The sequence below is a fragment of the Silurus meridionalis genome, chromosome 10 (assembly GCF_014805685.1).
Source record: "Silurus meridionalis isolate SWU-2019-XX chromosome 10, ASM1480568v1, whole genome shotgun sequence".
NCBI classification, from domain to species: domain Eukaryota; kingdom Metazoa; phylum Chordata; class Actinopteri; order Siluriformes; family Siluridae; genus Silurus; species Silurus meridionalis.
Window position 1 is genome coordinate 16,816,030 of NC_060893.1, and position 25,182 is coordinate 16,841,211.

The 25,182-nt window shown below is 36.7% G+C and overlaps 1 protein-coding gene across 6 annotated transcripts in view; it reads right to left on the reverse strand.

The window, feature by feature from the left end:
- LOC124392412 (protocadherin alpha-C2-like) overlaps positions 1–25,182 on the reverse strand; it is a 143,094-nt gene that overhangs the window by 114,650 nt on the left and 3,262 nt on the right. The window contains exons 1-2 of one of the 6 annotated variants that reach the window (XM_046859426.1): positions 12,407–14,915; positions 12,278–12,327 (exon numbers count right to left, since the gene is read on the reverse strand). The exons of 1 other annotated variant lie outside the window; for it this stretch is intronic. In XM_046859426.1, the coding sequence (XP_046715382.1) occupies positions 12,304–12,327; positions 12,407–14,767 (2,385 nt within the window). In that variant the 5' untranslated portion in view covers positions 14,768–14,915 and the 3' untranslated portion in view covers positions 12,278–12,303. Of the gene's footprint in view, positions 1–9,259; positions 11,768–12,277; positions 12,328–12,406; positions 14,916–15,941; positions 18,467–22,349; positions 24,855–25,182 lie in introns of those variants that run through there. 4 more of the 6 variants (XM_046859424.1, XM_046859425.1, XM_046859422.1 and 1 more) reach the window with 4 other exon arrangements.

Below are 25,182 nucleotides of genomic sequence, written 5' to 3' on the forward strand. Positions count from 1 at the left end.
ATGTCTATTTAGCACGACTTCACATCTACCAACATTGGCAAAAAACAAAGAGCACACCAACATTAAGGTTCTAACTATGGTGTGTTGAAACTGCTGAAAGATAAATAGTTTGTGTGTGTGTGTGTGTGTGTGTGTGTGTGTGTGTGTGTGTGTGTGTGTGTGTGTGTGTGTTTGTGTGTGTGTGTGAGAGAGAGAGGTGGGGGCACCAAATACTTTAACGGAAGTTATACAATAAAGGTACTGAGGACCCTGCGTTTTACACTTGGTAAAATTAATGGTTTCAGCACAATGAACAAAACACTAATTGTACCCTTTTAACTGAATTCCCAGTACAATTGCCTGTTTGCTTGTAGCGATTCAAAGAGTTAAAGTGTACTAGTTTATGTGAATTTATCAGTCTTTTTGATCTTCAACGCCCAGACAGAGAATTGCTTAGTAAACCGAACAGATATTAGAGAGTATAATTAACAGCGCTCCTTGTAAATCTACATATTTACAAAAATACATTATAAACAAAACAATATTTATATGTATTTGTTTCAAATAGAAACCAAAAAAAATGCATATTCGCAATTCTTACCTCAACAGAAGTTTTTGTTCTTCGATCTGGTAGCACTAGCGTATTCGCATTACTTCCTGGAACAATAGTAGAACCTATACTCGTTCTTGGTCCAACTAACATGTAGCGTTTATCTCCGGATCTGTACTGGATGCTGTTACACAGTGTCCCATCATAATTTGTATCTTGCAAGTACTTGCAGGAATAGTCTGTAGATTTGGAGCACTGAATTATTATTAACCCGATTATGCTGATTACAAAAAGCACTGAAACCAAGCCCAATGTAATTATCAAATAAAATGTGACGTTATTTACTTCCTCTTCTTTTATTGTGTTTTTAACATCGGAAGCAGCAAAAACTTCTTTGGGCTCGACAAATTTTACAATTAAAGTCGCTGTTGCTGAAAGTGAAACGTTCCCATTGTCTTTGACCAGTATGACCAGTTTATGTTCAGCCTCATCGGTTTCTGTGAATGAGCGAAGAGTCCTTATATGTCCTGTATAACGGTCCAAACCAAACAGACTGTGATCACTCACTTCCTGCAGTGAAAATAATAACCAGCCATTGTATCCAATATCCGCGTCATAGGCTCTCACTTTCGTCACTAAATGTCCTGGATTGACGTTGCGGGGAATCTCCTCCACACCTTCAGCGGAACCGTTAGCACTGACCGGATATAAGATTACTGGAGCATTGTCGTTCTGATCCAGAATGAACACGTTCACTGTGACGTTGCTGCCTAGTGACGGAGTTCCGGAATCTGTAGCGAGCACGTGGAACTGGAACGTTTTAGCTACTTCATGATCAAATGTTTTTAGCGCCTGAATAACCCCAGTTTCCGGATTGATGCTTAGAAATGTAGGGTTGCTCCTTGTACCATCACCTCGAAGAATGCTGTACGAGATTAATGCATTTTCATTCACATCTTTGTCCGATGCCGTTACAGAAAATATCGATGCACCGGGAATGTTGTTTTCCATTAGATATAATTCAATAGGATTTTGAGAAAACTCTGGGCGATTGTCATTAACGTCTAACACCAGCAGATTCAGGGATTTTTGTGCAGTTTTAGGAGGTTGGCCCATGTCTGAGGCAGTTAATGTAATGTCATAACGGGAGATCTCCTCTCTGTCTAAATGCGATTTTGTAACTAAAGAGAACATATTGTCGTTTATTGATTGTTTTAATTCAAAAGGAATGTCATGGGGCACAGTACATAAAACTTTTCCATTTACACCAGTGTCCTTATCTAGAATGCTAATTAAGGAAATAACAGTTCCCGGCTTGGAATCTTCCCGCACTGAATTAGAAAGCGACATAATTTCTATTTCAGGAGCGTTGTCATTTACATCTAATATTTTCACAATTACCCGGCAATCAACAGTCATCGGAGGTGTACCTTTGTCAGATGCTAAAACATCTAACCTGTAGACTTCAGTATTCTCAAAATCTATTTTGCTTTTTACTCGAATTTCCCCCGATTCTGCGTCCAAATCAAATGTATCATAAACGTTACGATTTAATTTACTACTAAGTGAGTAAATAACATCTCCATTTAAACCATCGTCTAGATCGGTTGCGCTCACTTTTATTACTATGGTTCCTTTTACAGCATTTTCCTCTAAATGCACCGTGTAAACTTCTTGACTAAATACTGGACGATTGTCATTGATATCGAGAACAGTGACGGTGAGATTTAAAGTTCCAGACTTTGGTGGATTTCCACCATCGACTGCTGTCAGTGTCAATTCGTGCTCAGCTTTACGCTCTCTATCCAGCCCTCTTTGTAAAACTAGGAATGGTATCTTTTCGTCGCCCCTGTCTCTTATCTCTAAATCAAAATGCTCATTTTTGGGTATTTTATACGCGTGCACTGAATTTACACCGATATCTGGATCGCGCGCGCTTGGGAGCTGAAAGCGCGCACCCGGAAACGTGCTCTCCGAAATCTCTAATCTTTGTTGATTATCTGGAAAGGCAGGCGCGTGATCATTTATATCAGTAATTTCTACACCCACGTAATGCATCTCAAGTGGGTTTTCTACTACAACTTTGAGGTCTATTATGCAGGGATTATTACCATCACATATTTGTTCTCTGTCGATCTTTGTATTAACATATAAGACACCATTGTTCTGATTAAGCCTGAAATAAGGGGCATTAGATCCAGAAACCATACGAAAGCGTCTGTCTACCAAAGTATTCACATCAAGGCCCAAATCATTAGCAAGATTTCCGACAACAGAACTATCATTTATCTCCTCTGGAACAGAATACCTTATGTGGGTTGAAACTCTACTCGCAAAGCACATCAGCAAAAGAAAATACAGAGCAATCCGCCCCAGCTTCAGGCTTCTCCTTTGTCTGAATTCCTCCATTATCAACGATATACGAAAAACCATTCCACAAGCAAAAATAAATCCGCGATGTTTAGTGACTGCATTAGCGTCTGACACCCACAATTATTACTAGAATACTTTGTGATAATAATAAAAAAAAAGAACGCTCTTGCACCGTCTTCTTGTTTTTTACGTTGAAGATACGCACTACACACGTCACCATCTTGGGTGGGACTAAGAGCCGCAGACCTTTAGCTTTCAAGGCTGACACCAAGCGGCCATATCTCAGTAGTTGTTAACAGGTATGCTCTGGAAAATGATCTAAAACGCACTATTGGGAAAGTTTAAACAAAGTGTTCTCGTATATGCCCTTGGATATGTTCTAATGAGGTCTTTACTATATGCTCCTGTATCTTATCCTATAGCATTCCACTCAAAAAATATTTTCTTAAGATGGTAGTTTTTCCTATCAAATAGAAACAATATTTTGGCTTTAATTAAAAAAGATTTACAATAAAAGTACAAAAAAAACGAGGTCATTGAATGTATGATAAACCATCCTATTATTTAATGTCAGTTTCCTATGCAGCTCAGCAGTGCTCCTGATCAGTGTTCACGGAGTTTTAAGAGATGCAAAAGCTATTCAATTTATTCTTTGCTAACCTGACCTAAAATTAAAGATGAATTCTCAATAAATAACTATATCTATAATTTATCTGGTTACAATTATGAGCTTCGTCATATCCTACCATTTGTATATTAATGCAATGTAATGTTTATTTTATGTCAAGCAGTCAAGTTTGTTACCATACAGAAGAAAGTCAATACGTTTTATGAAATATTTGCATATAATATCTAAAGAATTAGAATTTAAATAAAATTGCAAACAATGAGTAGTTTTTCTTTCATGCATGATTAACAATTGGAGTAAATTCCTTGAGCACTTAAAAGCAGACTTGTGTGTTCCCACATATCATTCTAAACTTTTATACATAATATCTTGATACAAACATGATGATTACATAATAGAAAGAAAATAAATAGAACTGGTATTCACCATGCTGCTTCACAAATGAGAACATGAAATACAAAATTTTAAACTCTGAGTGCACAGACCTTGAGTGGTAAATTTCCAGTTCATCCCCATTTTTTCAATTTTGTTTAGAATATAAATTAAATATAAATAATATATTGACATTAATATGACCATTTTAAATTGCATTTAGTTTTAAAGTAAGCTACGTGAAAAAGTATTACGTTTATACAATAATAAACCAAAAGCATGCAACCAAAAGTTTATTCCATTATTCATTTGTACATAACATCCACATCAGGTGGATGTAAAATGGAATTAAGGAAAAAAAACCTGTGATATGTGCTTATTTTTAATGCAGCAAGAAGTGGGGACGCAAGACATGTTTACTATTAAAGATATAAAAATTAATTCACACTTTCATTTATAACTTTGATTTCATGAGTATTAAGAGCTGCATAAATTTCACTGTACATATTCACTGTAGAAAATATTACATTATATAGTAAATAACATAGATTAGATTCACATGTCATCTGTTGTATATGCAGAGTAAATGTTTTGTTATTTTTTATTGATATAACACCATTATTACATACATTAAATCGACTTCTGCTATTCACTTATATTACTGGTATTTTTGTTTCTGTTTGCTGTTTGTTTTCTTTTTATCTGTTTTGATTGCTGTCTATTGTATTATATATGTGTGGAAATTTAAAAGGTGGACAAACTGCTATTGGATCAAGTTTATGTCCTTCCCTCAACACAATACTTTTGTCATGTTAATCTATATTCCATGTGACTCTAAGGACACTACTCAGTCTCCATAGTGTTGTGATACGTCATATTCACATATCACCAGTGTTGCTGAATCACTTGAGAAACAGTTTAGTGAGGAGAAATCAATCTACATATAAAATACACAAATTATTGGTCACTTTCTAAATGATAAAAGTGTATGACATGCACTAATAATTATACATAAATAAATATTTCTTTTTATCAAAGCAAAAATGACAGATTGTATCCAATGCACTGTTTCAAATCCATGCACCACATCGTTAACTTTTATGCGGATACAAATTTGCGAACAAGTGATTCTTACCAAACCTACTCCATATACACCAGCATATGATTCAGGACCACGGACAGTGGCACTACTATAATGTACAAATATGCAGTGTACTGCAGAGAGAAATATATACATAGTAAAATAGTTTTTCAAGCAAAGTGCAGTGTAAACTGTTTGGGAAAATGTGTGTAGGTTTGACTACTTGTGCAAATGCTTATGTTCCATGTGTAGGATAGTTTATTTTCATTACCAGTTTTTACTAATTAATATTATTATTATTGTTTTAGAAATTAGTTAATTAGAGGGACAGCCCATGTAGGACGTTTTGGTGACAAGGTGAGGGAAGCGAGATTGAGATGTTTTGGACATGTGCAGAGGAGGGACATGAGTTATATTGGTTGAAGAATGCTGAGGATGGAGCCACCAGGAAGGAGGAAAAAAGGAAGGCCAAGGAGGAGGTTCATGGATGTGGTGAGGGAAGACATGCAGGTAGTTGGTGTGAAAGAGGCAGATGTAGAGGACAGGGTGGTATGGAGACGGATGATCCGCTGTGGCGACCCTTAATGGGAGCAGCCGAAAGAAGAAGAAGAAGAATATTATTATTATTGTTATTAGGAAAGCTTACCAAGTTATGTTTCAGTAGCAGATTTTTTTTATTATTGTAAAGCTTTTAAATATATGCTTATCTCATACTCTATCAAGATAACATTAACCACAGCAATTTAACTACAGCTTTGCATATAGGTATCAGTTAATCAGTGAACTGAGATCTTGAAGAGGGATTTCAGGATCCTGGTAAAGATGGTATGCAACAAATCATCCACAACGAGGAGCATAGTGTCAGGACCGCTTCCCCTAATTGAGAAGTTTTTTGCACTAAGGCCACTGTCATGGTGTCAAGAACACAAAGTACTCTTTATTGATAATTGGAATCTTTTCTGGGCGCATCCTAGGTTTTTCTGTCCTGATGGCCTACCCTCCAGCAGAGTTGAAGCAGCAGTGCTATCAGAAAACATCTCTAGCATGCTGCACACCATCTGACTGGTAAGACATCATGCAATTTACAACTATGATAACATTTGTACAACAAACCAAATAGTTACTAGTACACACACTTTATAGAAACCGTTTCTATTCCTCGTGTAGTAAGATCCAGAAATACATACACAACATCCAGAAAAAACATATGATTATATGGGTCTAAATGGGATATGCTTATAAGCATGAGCCCCGTCAGACTGGTCGTGGGGGTGGTGTAGCAACCATTTACAGTGCCCTAATGTTAGTCAAAGATTAGGATTCAAGTTTAAATCATTTGAAGTGCTAGTTCTTAAAGTTGTACTTTCAGACATACATAGAAAACCTCTACTATCTCTCACTCTGGCCACCGTGTACAGACCCCCAGGGCCCTACGTTGATTTTCTTCAAGAGTTTGCTTGTTTGCTTTCAGACCTCTTGATCAATTTTGATAAAGTGCTGCTTATAGGAGATTTTTATATTCATGTAGATGATGTAAATGATGGCCTAGAAATATAATTTGTTGAATTACTAAATTCACTAATCTCTTTAGGGGTTAAACAAAACATCACTAGAATGACTCATCGTTTTATTCACACACACTAGACTTAATAATATGCAATGCAGCAGACGTCACTGATATAGATATTTTATCTCAGAGTAATGATATTACAGACCATTATCTCATATTTTACACACTATCGGTAGATTAGATTAGCGTTATTGACTTGGTAGGACTATTTTTCCGACCACTAAGAACAGATTAACAAATAACCTGCCGGATTTATCTCAATTTCTCACTAAAACCCTAAATGCTAATAATCTTGATGAAATGGATAACAACATAGACACTATCCTCACTAGCACATTAGACACCATCCGATTAAAAAAAGGTTAGAGAAAAAACACTTGCACCACGGTATAATAGTCATACTCATGCCCTCAAGAAACCAGGCCATAATCTGGAAAGAAAATGGAGGAAAACTAAATTGGAGGTATGCGGAATTGCGTATAAAGGCAGTATGCTCAGCTACAGACAGACACTAAATGCTGTTAGAGTTGAGCACCTTAGCAAAAGCATGGAAAACAACAAAAACTATTCCAGGTTCCATTTCAGTGCAGTAGCTAAATTTAACAACAAATCAGGTATCTAAAAAAACTATTCCACCACAGTTAAGTTGTGACAACTTTATGAATTTCTTTAATGCAAAAAACTATTAGAAAAACAATTGTGGATGTCTAACCTCTGACAGCATCTCCTGATCCAATCTCACCTAAAACTCCACAATTACAGTGCTTCACAAGTATAGGACAGGAAGAGCTGTATATTGTTATTACCAAAGCCAAATCAACAACATGTCTGTTAGATCCCATTCTAACTAAACTACTAAAATAAGTGTTACATACAGCTGGTGAGCCTTTTCTGAATATTATTAACTCCCCACTATCTTTAGGTCATGTCCCCAAACCCCTCAAGTTGTTAGTTATTAAGGCCCTCCATAAGAAACCTAATTTGAAGAAAAAAAAAACTAACAAATTACAGACCAATTTCAAATCTTCCGTTTATGTCTAAGATTTTAGAAAAGATTGTGTCTGCACAGTTATGTTCCTTCCTATAAAAAACAATATCTTTGAAGAGTTCCAGTCAGGTTTCAGGCCCCATTTTAGCACAGAAACTGTTTTAGTTGAAATCACAAATGACCTATTTTTAGCTTCTGACAAAGGCTACATCTCTCTGTTAGTTTTAGTAGATCTTAGTGATGCATTTGACACTATAGACCGTGACTTTCTCCTGGATAGCTTACAGAATTACATTGGCATTCAGGGACAGGCATTAAACTGGTTTAAATCCTACCCGCCTGATCATTTCCATTTGTAGATTTAAATAAAGAACTATTCAGGTTAATGCTAGTAAACTATGAGATGACACAAGGTTCAGTTCTAGGACACCTGCTTTTCACAATATACATGCTTATTTTTAAAAATAATTATTAGAAGGCATGGGATTAGCTTTCACTGCGCTGATGACAATTATGACAATATAACCCAATTCTTTTCATCCCTTCACTGGCTACCTGTTATGTTTCGAATCGACTACAAACTATTGATACTTACCTACAAACCCCCAAATGGTTTAGCTCCCATGTATCTATCCAGTCTTCTAACACGCTACAATCCGTCATGCTTCTTGAGATCCCAAAACTCTGGACTTCTAGTAGTTCCTAGTATAACAAAGTCCACTAAAGGCGGTAGATCATTCTCACATTTAGCTATTTAACTTTGGAATAGTCTTCCTGACAGTGTCCGGGGCTCAGACACACTTTCCTAGTTTAAGTGCAAATTAAAAACGTATCTTTTTAGCAAGGCCTACACATACCACATATCACATATTCTCCAGTACATCTGATCAAATGCACAATATCAACTTGTGTTTGTTAATATTATGAACAGCAGCTATGCTAATTCCTCTCCACTGCTTCTATTTCTCTACACATCACAAGGCATCCTGAGGTTGTGCCAGGCCCAGCCATGTCCCAACTCATCAAGATTGTGGACATTTAAAGAAATAGATGCCGACCCCGCAAACATCCCGAACCATTTAGAGACACACACAGCATCATTTGGATTTCACTTCATGAAGAGTTTGGACATTGGACCTGTTTTAATGTTTCCAAGGCTTTGGCATGGAGAAGCTGGTGTTGGATCTATGATGATCTTAAATGTTGAGCTATTTTATTAGTTGCTCAGTAGCTCCTGGTTCCTTAACCTTAAATGACTGTATAAAACTGTAGAAAGGACATTACTCATAATTTTACATTCCAGTGCTCATGTTAGTTCTCACTCTCTGGTGTTTTGTATTGTTTTAAATATTTATCCCCAAATGGTTCCCTTTTGAGTCTGGTTCCTCTCAAGGTTTCTTCCCCATAACATGTGAGGGAGTGTTTTCTTTGCCACAGTCGCCATGGCTCACTCATCAGGATTAAATACACATTGCTCACCTTAACTCTTAAATTCTGTAAAGCTGCTTTGAGACAATGTCCGTTGTGAAAAGCGATATAGAAATAAACCTGACCTGACTTGATTTGATTTGACTTGAGTTAATAGTGAATTGAAATCTTGAAAATGTAAAGTTTTAAGTTGAATAAATAAACCACAAACAGAACAGCAAAGAGTATACATTTTAGGGAAAATAAATGTAAGTAAGACACAGCAAGTTAAATGTAATTTAAAATCTTACCGCATTTGAAAGCCTGCTCCTGTGATGAGGTACCAATAAGGTATTCTGATTACTAGCTGGATGTATATCAGAACCGATGCTCATTCTTGGTCGAACTAACATGTAGTTTTTATCTCCAGATCGATACTGGATACTGTGACACAGTGTCCCATCGTAATTTGTATCTTGCAAATACTTGGAGGAAAAGTCTGTAGATTTGGAGTATTGCATTGCAATTAACACAATTATACTTATAATGAAAAGAAAAGAAACCAAACCAAGAGTAATGATCAAGTAAAAGGCAACATAATTTTCTTCCTCTTCTTTTTCTGCATTTTTAACATCAGATGAAGCAAAAGCCTCTTTTTGTTCCACAAGTTTAATGATCACAGTTGCTGTTGCTGAAAGTGAAATGTTCCCATTGTCTTTGACCAGTATAACCAGTTTATACTCAGCCTCATCAATTTCTGTGAATGAGCGAAGAGTCCTTATCTGTCCTGTATAACGGTCCAAACCAAAAAGATTGTGGTGACTCACTTCTTGCAGTGAAAATAATAACCACCCATTGTATCCAATATCTGCATCGTAGGCTCTCACTTTCGTCACCAAATATCCTGGGTTGGCATTGCGGGGAACCTCTTCGACACCTTTTGCAGAGCCATTAGCACTGACTGGATGTAAGACTACTGGAACGTTGTCATTTTGATCCAGAATAAACACATTCACTGTGACATTACTGCTTAGTGATGGAGTTCCAGAATCTGTAGCAAGAACTTGGAACTGGAACGTTTTGATTGTTTCAAAATCAAAACTTTTTAGTGTGATAATAATGCCTGTTTCTGGATTGATATTTAGAAATGTTCCCAGATCACTCTTTATTGTATGGCTCTGTAAAACACTTGACCCTAATTGGTCTGTGTTCCTTATTATTTGATAAGAAAGCACAGCATTCTCATTTAGATCTCTATCAGATGCGGTAACAGAGAATATAGAAGCACCAGGAACATTATTTTCCATCAAGTATAGTTCAAGAGGATTTTGGGCAAATTCTGGAATATTATCATTAACATCTGAAACTTGAACAGTTAGTGTTTTAAATGTACACAGTTGAGGCTGCCCTAAATCAGTGGCTTTTATTAAGATGTCATATTGTGAAACAAGCTCTCTGTCTAAAGGTTGTTTAGTAGTTAATGAATACATGTTCTCCTGAATGGATGACTTTAATTCAAAAGGGACATCATTGGAGATACTGCAAATAACTTTACCATTAACACCAACATCTTTATCTGTTACACTAATTAAAGAAACAACAGTTCCAGTTTGAGAATCTTCTGGTACCAGATTTGAAAGTGATGTTACCTCTATCTCTGGATAATTGTCATTTTCATCAGTAATCTTTATAATTACTCTGCAGTCAGTAGTCATTGGCGGCTGCCCTTTATCGGATGCCTGAATGCTTAACCTATACATTTCATTTTCTTCAAAGTCAATGGGCTTTTTAATTTTTATTTCACCTGTGATTTCATCAAGACTAAATGCATCATGCACTTTTCGTTGAATAGTTTTACCAAAGCTGTAAATTATATCTCCATTTAAACCCTCGTCTAAATCCGTTGCATTGACACGTACTATTGATGTACCTACGGGAGTATTTTCTCTTATCGTAACATGATAAGCATCCTTACTGCATGTGGGACGGTTGTCATTGATGTCAAGAACAGTGACAGTGATGTTTATTGTACCTGATCTTGGAGGAGTCCCTCCATCTACTGCAGTCAAAACCAAACTATGTTTTCCTTTTTGCTCTCTGTCTAAAGCCTTGTGTAATGCTAGAATGGGGATTTTCTCCTCGTCTATATTATCCCTTATTTCTAATTCAAAGTAGTTATTTTTTGATAGAACATATGTGCGAATAGAATTAGTGCCTATGTCTGGATCACGTGCGCTTTGGAGCTCGAAGCAAGCCCCGGTTAATGTGTTTTCAGCGATTTCAAAATGTTGTCCTTTCTCAGGAAACCACGGACTATGATCATTAACATCTGCTATTTCTACAACAACATAATGAATTTCTAGCGGATTATCCAGGGCGATTTTTACATTTAAGATGCATAAAGCACCGACACATACCTCCTCTCTGTCGATTTTCTTAAGAACAGATAGGACACCATTGTTCTGATTCACCTGAAAAAAAGCTCCGTTTGTTCCAGGAACGATACGAAACCGCCTGTCAATTAAAGTACTGACATCAAGATTGAAATCTTTCGCTATATTTCCCACAATCGAGCCCTCTTTAACTTCCTCTGGAATAAGGTACTTTGTCTGAGCAGAAACCTGCCTCCCGAAACCGATCAACAACGGAAGACCTACAGCAATCCAGCAGTACTCCCATCTTCGCCTTTTTTCGCCGTTACCCATCCCGGTTTGTCTCTTTAAATCGTTATTTGATAGCGACTCTGTTGCTGTTCAATTGCAAGCTGTGCATGTATGTTCTTTAAAATCCACGTTTCATGAAGATAAAAAGTGATTTTTTAAATGAAAAATAGACCTCTTGTTCATCTGGTGCCTTCGCGAATAAAGAAGAAAAACTGACTTGCACAAAATACAGTGGGTAGAACTAGGTATCTTTTCTCTGTTCTTATGAAACACTGACCCCGTATGGCTTCTTTTGGCGAAAAACACGAAGTATATTTTTCCAAAATAAACTAATCAAATTACTGTTAACTAACAGCATTAAGGCAGTAAAGTAAAACTTTAAAACTTTAGTAAAATGTATAGCAATGCAATTAATATTAGTAGTTAAAAATGAAGCCAACAATTTTTAAATAGATACTTTCATTAGCATCATTGTTTTGATGAATGTTAGTAGCAGATGATAAGTTGTTATAACTGGACACATTTTATACCATAATATTTGCTTTATAATCAGTAATTAAAACAGATCTGGATCTGTAACCCTAATTATCAACGTCATCAAGTTCGAAATACACTGATGTTTTTTTTTTTTTTATTTCCTGATTTTATTACTTCAAAAGAATTGGACATTGAATTGATAGGATCATTGGTGCTCACGGCAGGTGCGGTAATTTGTTCTTTGGTATATAAAACACAAATACAAATAGAAAACTTTAAGTTCTCTTTTTTAATTAAAATGATTCACGCGATTCTTACCTCACAAGACGTTTTCCTTCTGCCATCTGATACAGCTAAGGTATTTCCATTACTTCCTGGAACTATAGTAGAACTGATACTTGTTCTGGGTCCAACTAACATGTAGCGTTTATCTCCGGATCTGTACTGGATGCTGTGACACAATGTCCCATCATAATTTGTATCTTGTAAATAGTTGCGGGGATAGTCTGCAGACTTGGAGCACTGCATTACAAATATAATGATAATACTGATGATAAAAAGAAACGAAACAGATCCCAAGGTAATAATCAAATAAAATGTCATGCTATTCGATTCGTCTGGGTTTATCGCGTTTTTAACATCAGACGTAGCAAAAGCTTCTATAGGCTCGACAAGTTTAATGATTACAGTCGCTGTTGCTGAAAGAGAAACGTTCCCATTGTCTTTGACCAGTATGACCAGTTTATGTTCAGTCTCATCGGTTTCTGTGAATGGGCGAAGAGTCCTTATATGTCCTGTATAGCGGTCCAAAACAAAAAGACTGTGATCACTCACTTCCTGCAGTGAAAATAATAACCAGCCGTTGTATCCAATATCCGCGTCATAGGCTCTCACTTTCGTCACCAAATGTCCAGGATTGACATTGAGGGGAACCTCCTCCACACCTTCAGCGGAACCGTTAGCACTGACCGGATATAAGATCACTGGAGCATTGTCGTTCTGATCCAGAATGAACACGTTCACTGTGACGTTGCTGCTTAGTGACGGAGTTCCGGAATCTGTAGCGAGCACGTGGAACTGAAATGTTTTAACTACTTCATGATCAAACGTTTTTAACGCATGAATAACCCCAGTTTCCGAATTGATGGTTAGAAATGTATTAATGTTGTTCTTTGCAATATCTTCTTTAAGAATGCTGTACGAGATGACTGCATTTTCATCCAGGTCTTTGTCCGATGCTGTTACAGAAAATACAGCTGCACCTGGAGGGTTGTTTTCCATTAGATATAATTCAATAGGATTTAGTTTAAACTCTGGGCGATTATCATTTATATCAGATATTTGAATATTCAAACACTTTTGTGCAGTGAGAGGAGGCTGACCCAAGTCTGTGGCTGTTAAAATAACGTTGTAATTGGATATTTCCTCTCTGTCTAAATACGAGTTTGTGATTAAAGAGTACATATTTTCCTGAACAGACGGTTTTAGTTCGAAAGGTATGTTTAATGACAAAGAACATACAACGTTCCCGTTTACACCAGAGTCTTTGTCTAAAAGACTGATTAAAGAAATAACAGTTCCTGGTTTGGAATCTTCTGGCACAACATTAAAAAGTGATGTAATTTCTATTTCAGGAGCGTTATCATTTACATCCAAAATTTTTACAGTGACTCTACAATTGACAGTCATTGGAGGGGTTCCTTTATCGGAAGCTAAAACATCTAATCTGTGCACGTCACTCATTTCAAAATCTATTTCGCCTTTTACTCGAATTTCACCTGAAACTGTATCCAAATCAAATACATCATAAAGTTTACGGTTTAAGTTACTACCGAGAGAATATCTGATCTCTCCATTCAAGCCCTCGTCTAAATCTGTGGCATTCACTTTTAACACTACAGTCCCTATCTGGACATTTTCCTGCAAATGTACGGTGTAAACATCTTGACTAAACACCGGACGATTATCGTTGTTATCTAGAACAGTGACAATTATATTTAATGTCCCAGACATTTGTGGATTGCCACCATCCAAAGCGGTCAGTGTCAGTTCATGTTTAGATTTACGCTCTCTATCTAAGGCTTTCTGTAAAACCAGGAAGGGAATCTTTTCGTCATCCCTATCTTTTATTTCCAAATCGAAATGTTCGTTTTTGCTTAATTTGTACGAACGTATGGAATGCAAGCCAATGTCCGGATCGCGAGCATTTTGTAGTTGAAATCGCGCACCCAGCATTGTGCTTTCGGCGATCTCTAATTTTTGTTGTTTATCTGGAAATCTAGGTGCATTGTCATTTATATCCATGATGTCTACTACCACATAATGAATCTCCAGTGGGCTGTCTACGGCAATTTTTAGGTTAAATACACAGGGGTTGTTGCTGTCACATACTTTCTCTCTATCGATTTTTTTATGTACATGCAAGACGCCATTGTTCTGGTTTACTTGGAAAAGACTGTCCTTAGGTCCAGAAACAATACGGAAATGTCTGTCTACCAAGGAATTTATATCCAGATCCAAATCCTTCGCAATGTTTCCCACAACTGTCCCCTCTTTTAACTCCTCTGCAACAGAGTATCTTATCTGAGCACAAACCTGCTTTCCGAAGCTCAGCAGCAAAGAAATACGCAGTGCAATCAAGCAGTAATCCCATATACGCCATTGTGTGCATTTATCCATCCTAGATCATTCCTTAAAAGGCTGAATGTAGTTAAATATATTTTTTAGAGTAGGTTACAGAAAATAATTATCCATGCGTATGTTCCGTTCGTCGAGATAATAACACAAATTTGCTGCCGCATCAGCCTGGATCTAGAACAAAACATGTACATACAGCACTGGTCGGAAATTGGTATTCTTTGTCCCTGTGTAACAGTGACCCCATCTGGTCACTCGACCAATATTCTAACAAGCTGTAAAATCTAAACATTTACTCCTATACAATAATGAATCTAATAATTATAGTTTTGTACTAGTTATTATATAAAGCTTGCAAAAGGAAAATTGGCATTTTTAATATATAAATTATCTAACAAAGCTTAATGTATTCCTTATTTCTTTCTGTATGTTTATACTATAGTGTATACTATTGTAGCATGCAGGAAGTGTTTATTAAACTTTCAGCATATACTACGTAATTTAGTTTTATAATTTAATAAAAAATCAGTGACGTTTTATAGAACATTTTATATACAAATACATTATTATTATTATTATTATTATTATTATTATTATTATTATTATTATTATTATTATTATTAATAATATATTTTTTATACTGTTGGTTTGAAAGAGGCAGATGTAGAGGACAGGGGGGTATGAAGACGGATAATCCGCTGTGGCGACCCCTAATGGGAGAAGCCAAAAGAAAAAGATTATTATTATTATTATTATTATTATTATTATTATTATTATTATTATTATTATACTGCTGCTGATGGCATTTATATTTAATTTCATTCCTTAATATCACTGCATTTGTAGAAGGTGGTGTAATACGATTTCTTAAAGCAATACACACCAAAGATGAATAAAACAAAAAGCTGCTTTTAGAAAATCAGTGTTCCAAAGTCCACACGTGATCGTTTATCGATAGTAACTGGACATCACCATATATATTTAGATGCTCCAGACAATTCTATGTCAATATAAAGTTCGTTATAAGGTATATAAAGTGTGTTCTGTAAAAAGATTGTTGCCTTCCAAAGCAATCTACTTTCTTGATGTCAAAAACTAATTCATCTAACTGGAGAGATGATCAGGAATTATCAATAGGAACTCCATTACCTTAAAAAGAAAGTCTAACTTAAAAAATAAATTGTTGTTAAACATGCAAATTATTTATTCATCTTACCTCCATCGAAGCTATCTTTCTGCTATTTTGTATCACTAAAGTATTTCCATTGCTTCCGGGAACTAGAGTAGAACCGATACTCGTTCTTGGTCCAACTAACATGTAGCGTTTATCTCCGGATCTGTACTGGATGCTGTTGCACAGTGTCCCATCGTAATTCGTATCTTGCAAATGGTTTGATGAATAGTCTGTAGTTTTGGAGCACTGCATCGCTATTAACACGAAGATACTGACGAGAAAAAGAAATGAAACCGAGCCCAATGTTATGATCAAATAAAATGTATCGTTATTATCTTCTTTCTCTTTTACTGTATTTTTTAAATCAGAAACAGCAAAAGCCTCTTTCGGTTCCACATTTTTAACGACCACACTCGCTGTTGCTGATAGTGAAATGTTCCCATTGTCTTTGACCAGTATGACCAGTTTATGTTCAGTCTCATCGGTTTCTGTGAATGGGCGAAGGGTCCTTATATGTCCTGTATAGCGGTCCAAAACAAAAAGACTGTGGTCACTCACTTCCTGCAGTGAAAATAATAACCAGCCGTTGTATCCAATGTCCGCGTCATAGGCTCTCACTTTAGTCACCAAATGTCCAGGATTGACGTTGCGGGGAATCTCCTCCACACCTTCAGCAGAACCGTTAGCGCTGACTGGATATAAGATCACTGGAGCATTGTCGTTCTGATCCAGAATGAACACGTTCACTGTGACGTTGCTGCTTAGTGACGGAGTTCCGGAATCTGTAGCGAGCACGTGGAACTGGAACGTTTTAACTACTTCATAATCAAAACTTTTTAATGCGTAAATAACTCCTGTTTCGGAATTAATATTGAGGAAAGATGCAATATTTTGTTCTCCCCTTTCAATAATTTGGTACGTGATCGCAGCATTTTCATGCTCGTCTATGTCCGTAGCACTAACAGAAAATATGGATGCAGAAGGGTAGTTGTTTTCAAGTAAATATAAGTCAAGAGGGTTCTGGGGAAATTTTGGATTATTGTCGTTCACATCCAATATTTTGACGTGTATTGTTTTTAATGAAAATAGGGGCGGCTGTCCCAAATCTGTAGCTTTTATTGTTATTTCGTATTGCGATACATGCTCTCGATCTAACTGTGCACCTATCACTAAAGAATACATATTTTCTTTAAACGATGGCTTCAACTCAAAAGGTACGTTGTCTAGTGTGCTGCAAACAACCTTTCCATTGTCACCAGAGTCTTTGTCAGTTACACTAATTATATAAATTACAGTTCCTATTTTTGAATTTTCGGGGACCATATCAGACAGAGATGTAATATCTATCTCGGGTTTGTTGTCATTTATATCAACCACTTTTATAACAACTCTACAGTTACTTGTCTTGGGTGGTTGTCCTTTATCCGACGCAACAATAATGGCCCTAAAAGTATCTGTTGACTCGAAGTTCACGTCGCCCTTCACTGTAACATCGCCTGTATTTGCATCTATCTCGAAAGTATTGTATAATCTTTTATCAAGGTTTTTCGCAAAAGAAAATGTTATGTTTCCATTTATGCCTTCGTCCAGATCAGTGGCATGTACTTTAAAAACTGAAGCTCCAATCTGAGCATTTTCTTCTACAGTAACAGAATAAAGTTCTTGACTGAATTTTGGTCGGTTATCATTTTCATCTAGAACATTAACAGATATGTTTATGCTTCCCGAACGTGTCGGGGTTCCGCCGTCAATTGCAGTAAGAATCAGATTATGTCTTTTTTGTTGCTCCCTGTCTAATGATTTGCGTAATTTTAAAATAGGTATTTGTCCTTCTTTTCCATTTTCTCGAAGCACAAGTTCGAAGTGTTCACTATGACTTAATTTATAAAGGCGAATTGTATTTACACCAGAATCCGGGTCGCATGCAGGATGCAACTGAATTTCCTCACCAGGCAGAGTGGATTCAGACATTTCAATAAGCTGTTCGCCATCAGTAAAACTCGGTGAATGATCATTTACATCAGTAACTTCAACTTCCACGTAATGAATCTCAAGGGGCTTCTCTACAATGAATTTTAAATTAATCCAACACATACTGGTACCATCACATATCTCCTCTCTGTCTATTTTCTCATGAATGGACAAAACTCCATTGTTCTGATTTAATTCAAAACGGGCGTCTTTAGAACCAGAAACCAAACGGAGTCGCCTATCTAACAAAGTACTTACATCAAAACCCAAATCCTTAGCAATATTTCCGACAACCGTTCCCAAATTCGCTTCCTCTTGAATAGAGTACCGTATATGGGCAGACCCTTGTTCTGTGAAGTGCATCCACAAAGAAAAAGACAGGAACACCCAGTAGGTCTGCCATTTGCGTCTTTGTCCTCCGCCTTCCATCGGTAAAAATGCAATTTGAAAGCAAAGAAATCCAATGATTGTATTTTCGATACTTTAGTAAATACACTGTTCTTAAACGCAAAACATAGTGGTCTGTCGTTCCTTTATTTAATAAAAATGCTGACGTCCGAGATAATCGCCATCTTCCGAACCAAACAACAGTCCGTACGTTTACGAAAATCTACCACTGCCCTGCGTAAAGCAACCCAGAGAAACCCGTATTAAGTTTCCTTGTACAGTAGTGACACCTTGAGGTTTATTCAAGAAAAGAGTGCAATGTTCTTTTTATTCTTAGAAAATTCCTCACTAATAAATTATAACGGGAAAATATTATATAAATATGTAGCGCTGTCTCTTCAATTAAAACATTTGAAGGAATATAGTTTCAGAATAATGTTTAACGATGTTTAAAATAGAACCTGGAATACCTATTTCATAAATTATCCGATGATTCGTATTAAATAATATTTCTGTCTGTTAAGATTTGTTCTCTGTCTAAAAGTGCTCACAACTTGTACAAACATTCCACTTTCCTAGAAATAATTTGTAATTCCGTATAATAAAGATATAATAAAAAAAATGTATTTGTAATAATTTGTAAAAATAATTTGTAATTGCGAATAAAACAATAATTTGTAATTGCGAATAATAAAGATATTCAAGGACACAATACCAATGCTGTGTTTTATGCTGTAAAAAAAAAATGCAAATATGAAATAAATATTTAATAGTGATTAAATATTTTGTCTTACCTCACAAGAATTTCTTCTGCGATCAGGTACAACCAGAGTATTTCCATTAATGCCTGGAACTAAAGTAGAACCAGTACTCAATCTGGGTCGGACTAACATGTAGCGTTTATCTCCAGATCTGTACTGGATGCTGTGACACAATGTCCCATCATAATTTGTGTCTTTAAAATACTTGGAGGAATAGTCTGTAGATTTGGAGCACCGCATTACAATCAGCACAATAATACTCATAAGGAAAAGAAATGACACTGATCCCAATGTAATAATCAAATATAACGTAATGTTATTTCCTTCCTCTTCTTTTATATTGTTTTTAACATCAGATGCTGCAAAAGTTTCTTTGGGCTCAACAAGTTTAATAATCATAGTCACTGTTGCTGAAAGTGAAACATTTCCATTGTCTTTGACCAGTATGACCAGTTTATGTTCAGCTTCATCTGTTTCTGTGAGTGAGCGAAGGGTCCTTATCTGTCCAGTATAGCGGTCCAAACCAAAGAGAGTGTGGTCACTCACTTCCTGCAGTGAAAATAATAACCAGCCATTGTATCCTATATCCGCATCATAGGCCCTCACTTTCATCACTAAATGTCCTGCATTAACATTGCGGGTAATCTCCACACCTTCAGCAGAACCATTAGTGCTGACTGGATTTAAGATCACTGGAGCATTGTCATTCTGATCCAGAATGAACACATTTACTGTGACATTACTGCTTAGTGAGGGAGTTCCAGAATCTGTAGCAAGCACGTGGAACTGGAACGTTTTTGTGGATTCAAAGTCAAAGGTTTTTAGTGCATAAATAACTCCTGTTTCAGAATTAATGTTAAGAAATGATGCCATGTCTTTAAGTTTGTCCCCTCCTTTCAGAATATTATAGGATATTAAGGCGTTTTCATTTACATCATTATCAGATGCGCTGATACTGAATATAGAACCACCTGGGAAATTATTTTCAAAAATATACAAGTCAACAGAATTTTGGGGAAATACTGGCTTGTTATCATTTACATCTGAAATTTGAACACTTAGTGTTTTTATGGTGAATAATGGAGGTTGCCCTAGGTCTGTGGCTTTAATAGTTATGTCATAATGAGAAACTAGCTCTCTGTCCAGTGGTTCTTTAATCACTAGTGAGTACATGTTCTCCTGAATGGATGGTTTTAAGTCAAATGGTACAATGTCTGATATAGTGCACTTGACCTTCCCGTTTACATCAGTGTCTCTATCACTAACACTTATTAGTGATATTACAGTTCCAGGTCTGGTATCCTCAGAAACTGTGTTGGACAATGAAGTAATCTCAATGCATGGCTGATTGTCATTTACATCTAATATCTTTATGATAACTCTGCTTTCAGTGGTCAAAGGAGGCTGTCCGCCATCTGAGGCTTGAATATCTAGTTTGTATATGTTTGTCTTTTCAAAATCTACTTCACCCTTTACTCTGATTTCACCCGTTACGTTATCTATAACAAAAATATCAAATGCATTTTGGTTTTTGCCACCCCCGAAAACAAAAGACACTTCCCCATTTATACCGTCATCATTATCATTTGCTTGTAGTTTTAACACTACAGTTCCAATTGGTGTGTTTTCTTTCAGTGTTGTTGTATATATCTCTTGACTAAATATAGGGCGATTGTCATTAACATCAAGGACAATAACGGTGATGTTAAGTGTACCTGATCTATGCGGGCTTCCACCATCGAATGCAGTTAAGATTAAATTATGCTCAGCTCTGCGCTCGCGATCAAGTGGTCTCTGTAAAACCAGAAACGGAAGCCTATCTTCTCCCCAGTCTCTTATTTCCACGTCAAAATGTTCGTTTTGGCTTAATTTGTATTGACGAACAGAGTTCTCTCCAATGTCAGGGTCACGAGCAGCCTGTAACTGAAAACGGGTGTTTTGAATAGTTGATTCCGCTATTTCAAGGCGTTTCTCTTTTTCCACAAAAATAGGAGAGTGGTCATTTACATCTGTAACTTCCACTGTTACGTAATGAATCTCAAGGGGGTCTTCAACCACTATTTTCAGATTGATCACGCAATGGTTATTTCCAGAACATATTTTTTCTCTGTCGATTTTCTTCTCGGTGTACAAAACGCCATTGTTCTTGTTTACCTGGAAAAGAGCACTATCAGCACCGGATACAATTCGAAGCCGTCTATCCACCAGTGTACTAATATCAAGACCCAAATCCTTAGCGATAGTCCCAACACGAGAGCCTTCTTTCAGTTCTTCCGGAATAGAGTACTTTATCTGTGCCGTAATCTTGTTCTCAAAGCACATCAGCAACAAAATTCGGAGAAGAATCCACGAACAATTAGATCTGATCCTTTGTCTGTTGTTATCCATCTCGAAAAATAGACTTTAAAGCCCAAAAACAAATCGCTGACGGTGTTCGATTATCCTATGAGCATATTCTTCAAACTACACTACGGTGGAATCACGTTCCCACATAACGTTAAATTGTTTTTGTTTTCAAAATCAGTTTATCGTCATACTGACGGCAGGCTTTTAAGCGCAGTGCACGCGAAAATGAAGAAGAGGCAGGGTCTGACTTGGGGAAAAAATCGTGGTATAGTACTGACCTCTTGAGGCCTGATATATAAAGACAATTTTCACTGTCTACTACAAAAAACAGTCTACTACAAATTCCTCATAAGTGTAAGGATTATAGACAGGGACTTCATTTACCACAAGCCACTGCACTGGTACGTGCTATACGTTTCGGCGTCTGTTTCATATTCACAATCATTAGCAAGTGAAACCTCAAACTTCCCCGGCGTCAAGGATATTTTCACGTTTTTTTGCTGTTCAGGAAGCTCACTGTGAGGATCCGAAGCCATGAGTAAAAAGACAACAACAACGACCTATGTTGAAGGTCGACAAAGAAAATACACTGGTAGCTATTAGCAAACTTTAATAAAATTAGTCTGCCGAAGAGATATTTTAAAGTAGATTAATATTAATTTAACAAGGAGCGAGAAACCAGGAAATACGCAAGCCAAACCAAATTATACTTTAAACACTTACAGGACGTTAACTTCTAAAACAAAGGGAAAGCTGACTGCATTTGGTCAGATGAGAATTCTGAAACAGCCCCGTGTTTCATTCTTTGTTTTGCAGTTATATTAAAATAATATTAAGTATAAAGCAATTAGAGTTTATGGGAACCCCGTGTAAAAGCTCCAAAAGAATGATAATAGTCTGGAAAATATAATAATAATATATATTTTTTCTTTTTAGACGCGAACATGAAAAGAAATTATATGCGGTAAAATTGATTGCCGCTTACCTCTTCAGAAGTTCGCCTCCTTCGATCTGGAAACACAAGAGTATTCGCACTACTCCCTGGAACTAAAGTAGAACCGATACTCGTTCTGGGCCCAACTAACATATAACGTTTATCTCCGGATCTGTACTGGATGCTATGACACAGTGTTCCGTCGTAATTCGGATCTTGCAAAAATTTGGAGGAGTATTCTGTGGTTTTGGAGCATTGCATTACAATCAGTACAATAATACTGATGATAAAAAGAAAAGAAACGGAGCACAATGTAATAATCAAATAAAATGTAACGTTATATTCTTCCTCTTCTTTTACTGCATGTTTAACATCAGACGCAGCAAAAACCTCTTTGGGCTCAATAAGTTTGATAATCACAGTCACTGTTGCTGAAAGTGAAACATTCCCATTGTCTTTGACCAGTATGGACAGTTTATGTTCAGCCTCATCTGTTTCTGTGAATGAGCGAAGGGTCCTTATTTGTCCTGTATAACGGTCCAAACCAAAGAGACTGTGGTCACTCACTTCCTGCAGTGAAAATAATAACCAACCGTTGTATCCAATATCCGCGTCATAGGCTCTCACTTTCGTCACCAAATGTCCAGGGTTAACATTGCGGGGAATCTCCTCCACACCTTCAGCAGAACCATTAGCACTGACCGGATATAAGATCACTGGAGCATTGTCGTTCTGATCCAGAATGAACACGTTCACTGTGACGTTGCTGGTTAGTGACGGAGAACCAGAATCTGTAGCGAGCACGTGGAACTGGAAGGTTTTAGTTGTTTCGAAGTCAAAGCTTTTAAGTGCATGTATAACACCTGTCTCTGTATTAATGTTCAAAACTGACCATATGTCATTAGACCTCGTTTCACCTTTCATGATTTGATAAGTGATATCGGCATTTTCGTTCAGGTCTTTGTCATTTGCTTTCACTGAGAATATGGAAGTACCCGGAACATTGTTTTCTATTAGGTAAAGCTCAAGTGGATTTTTATAAAATTGTGGGGCGTTGTCATTTATATCTGATACTTGCACACTCAGAGATTTAAAAGAAGACAAAGCTGGTTGTCCCATGTCTTTTGCCGTTAATACAATATCATAGTGTGATATGAGCTCTCTGTCTAAGCGTTTATTTGTAATTAACGAATACACGTTATCTTCAACAGATGGCTTTAACTCGAATGGCAAACTACCTGAAATGCTACAAACAACTTTGCCATTAATTCCAGAGTCTTTGTCTCTAACACTAATCAGAGAAATAACAGTTCCTGGTTTTGAGTCTTCTGGAACAGCGTTCAATATTGAGGTCACTTCTATTTCTGGTTTATTGTCATTGACATCTATGATTTTGATAATAATCCTACAGTCGACTGAAAGCGGAGGTTGTCCTTTATCAGAGGCCTGTATGTTAAGTCTGTAAGTCTGAATATCCTCAAAATCGATGTCCCCATTTATTTTAATTTCTCCAGTTATGCGGTCTACATGAAAAATGTCTTGGATTTTGCTCTTTGTATTTCTACTCCAAGAATACTCAATTTCTCCGTTACTGCCTTCATCTGGGTCAGTAGCATTCACTCTAATTACAATTTTTCCAACAGGGACGTCTTCATTTACAGATATGGAATACACATCTTGGCTGCACACAGGTTGATTGTCATTTGTATCAAGAACAGTTATAGTTATGTTAAGATTGCTAGATTTTGGTGGATTTCCCCCGTCTAAAGCTGTTAAAAGTAACTCGTGTTTAAGAATACTTTCCCGATCTAAATATTTTTGTAACACAAGCGATGGAATTTTTTCCTCATCACCGTCTCTTATATCCAAAGTAAAATGTTCATTTTGACTTAATCTGTAAGTGCGAATAGAATTCGAACCAATATCTGGATCACGCGCTGGTAGTAAATCAAGGCGCGCTCCTGGAGCTTTATTTTCTGCTACTTCTAAATGTAAGTGTTCATCTGCAAAACTGGGAGCGTGGTCGTTTATATCAACTATATCGATTCTAATATAATGAATTTGAAGTGGATTCTCAACCGCAATTTTTACATTTATCAAGCAGACATCATTACCGTCACATATGTTCTCTCTGTCGATTTTCTTTTCAACGTACAAGTTTCCATTGTTCTGGTTTACATTGAAAAGCATGTCCTTAGCTCCAGAAAAGATGCGCAATCGTCTGTCCACTAAAGTACCGACATCAAGACCCAAATCCTTTGCAATGTTTCCCACCACTGTTCCTTCTTTCACCTCTTCCGGAAGAGAGTACCTTATCTGACCACAGACTATCTCCAAGAAGCACAAAAGCAAAGAGAAACACAGAGCAGCCCTGTTGTACTCCCATTTTTGCCTTTGTCTGCCGTCGTCCATCGCGGACGGTGAAAGTCAAATCTGAACTAGATCAAACTGTCTATAATTGACATTAATCGGGTCGGTGAAAATTTGTAATAAAGAACTCACACGAATGTAACTAAAAAAGGATCAGACAATGGCCCAATAAATAAATCGCTCGGCTCCATACATCCGTCACGCACACTGATTCCAATCTGAGGAACAGCAGAAAAAAAGGTAGGGCTTATACGATGCTGCTGCAATAATGACGCCATGTGGAGAAGAATAAAGCCTGCAATGATTTTAATTTTTTTAGGCAATGCATTTGGTAGAAAGAAAACGTTTTTGAAAACTGTTTTCAGATGTATAGTATGTTTGTCTTTCACTCTCAGTGTTTAAATACTTATGGGGGCTTTCTTTATGTGTATCAGATTTATGTTTGTCAGAAAATATAAAGAATGGAACTAAACTAACATTAATTTAGTTAGGGGGGGGGATTTCAGCATGGAAT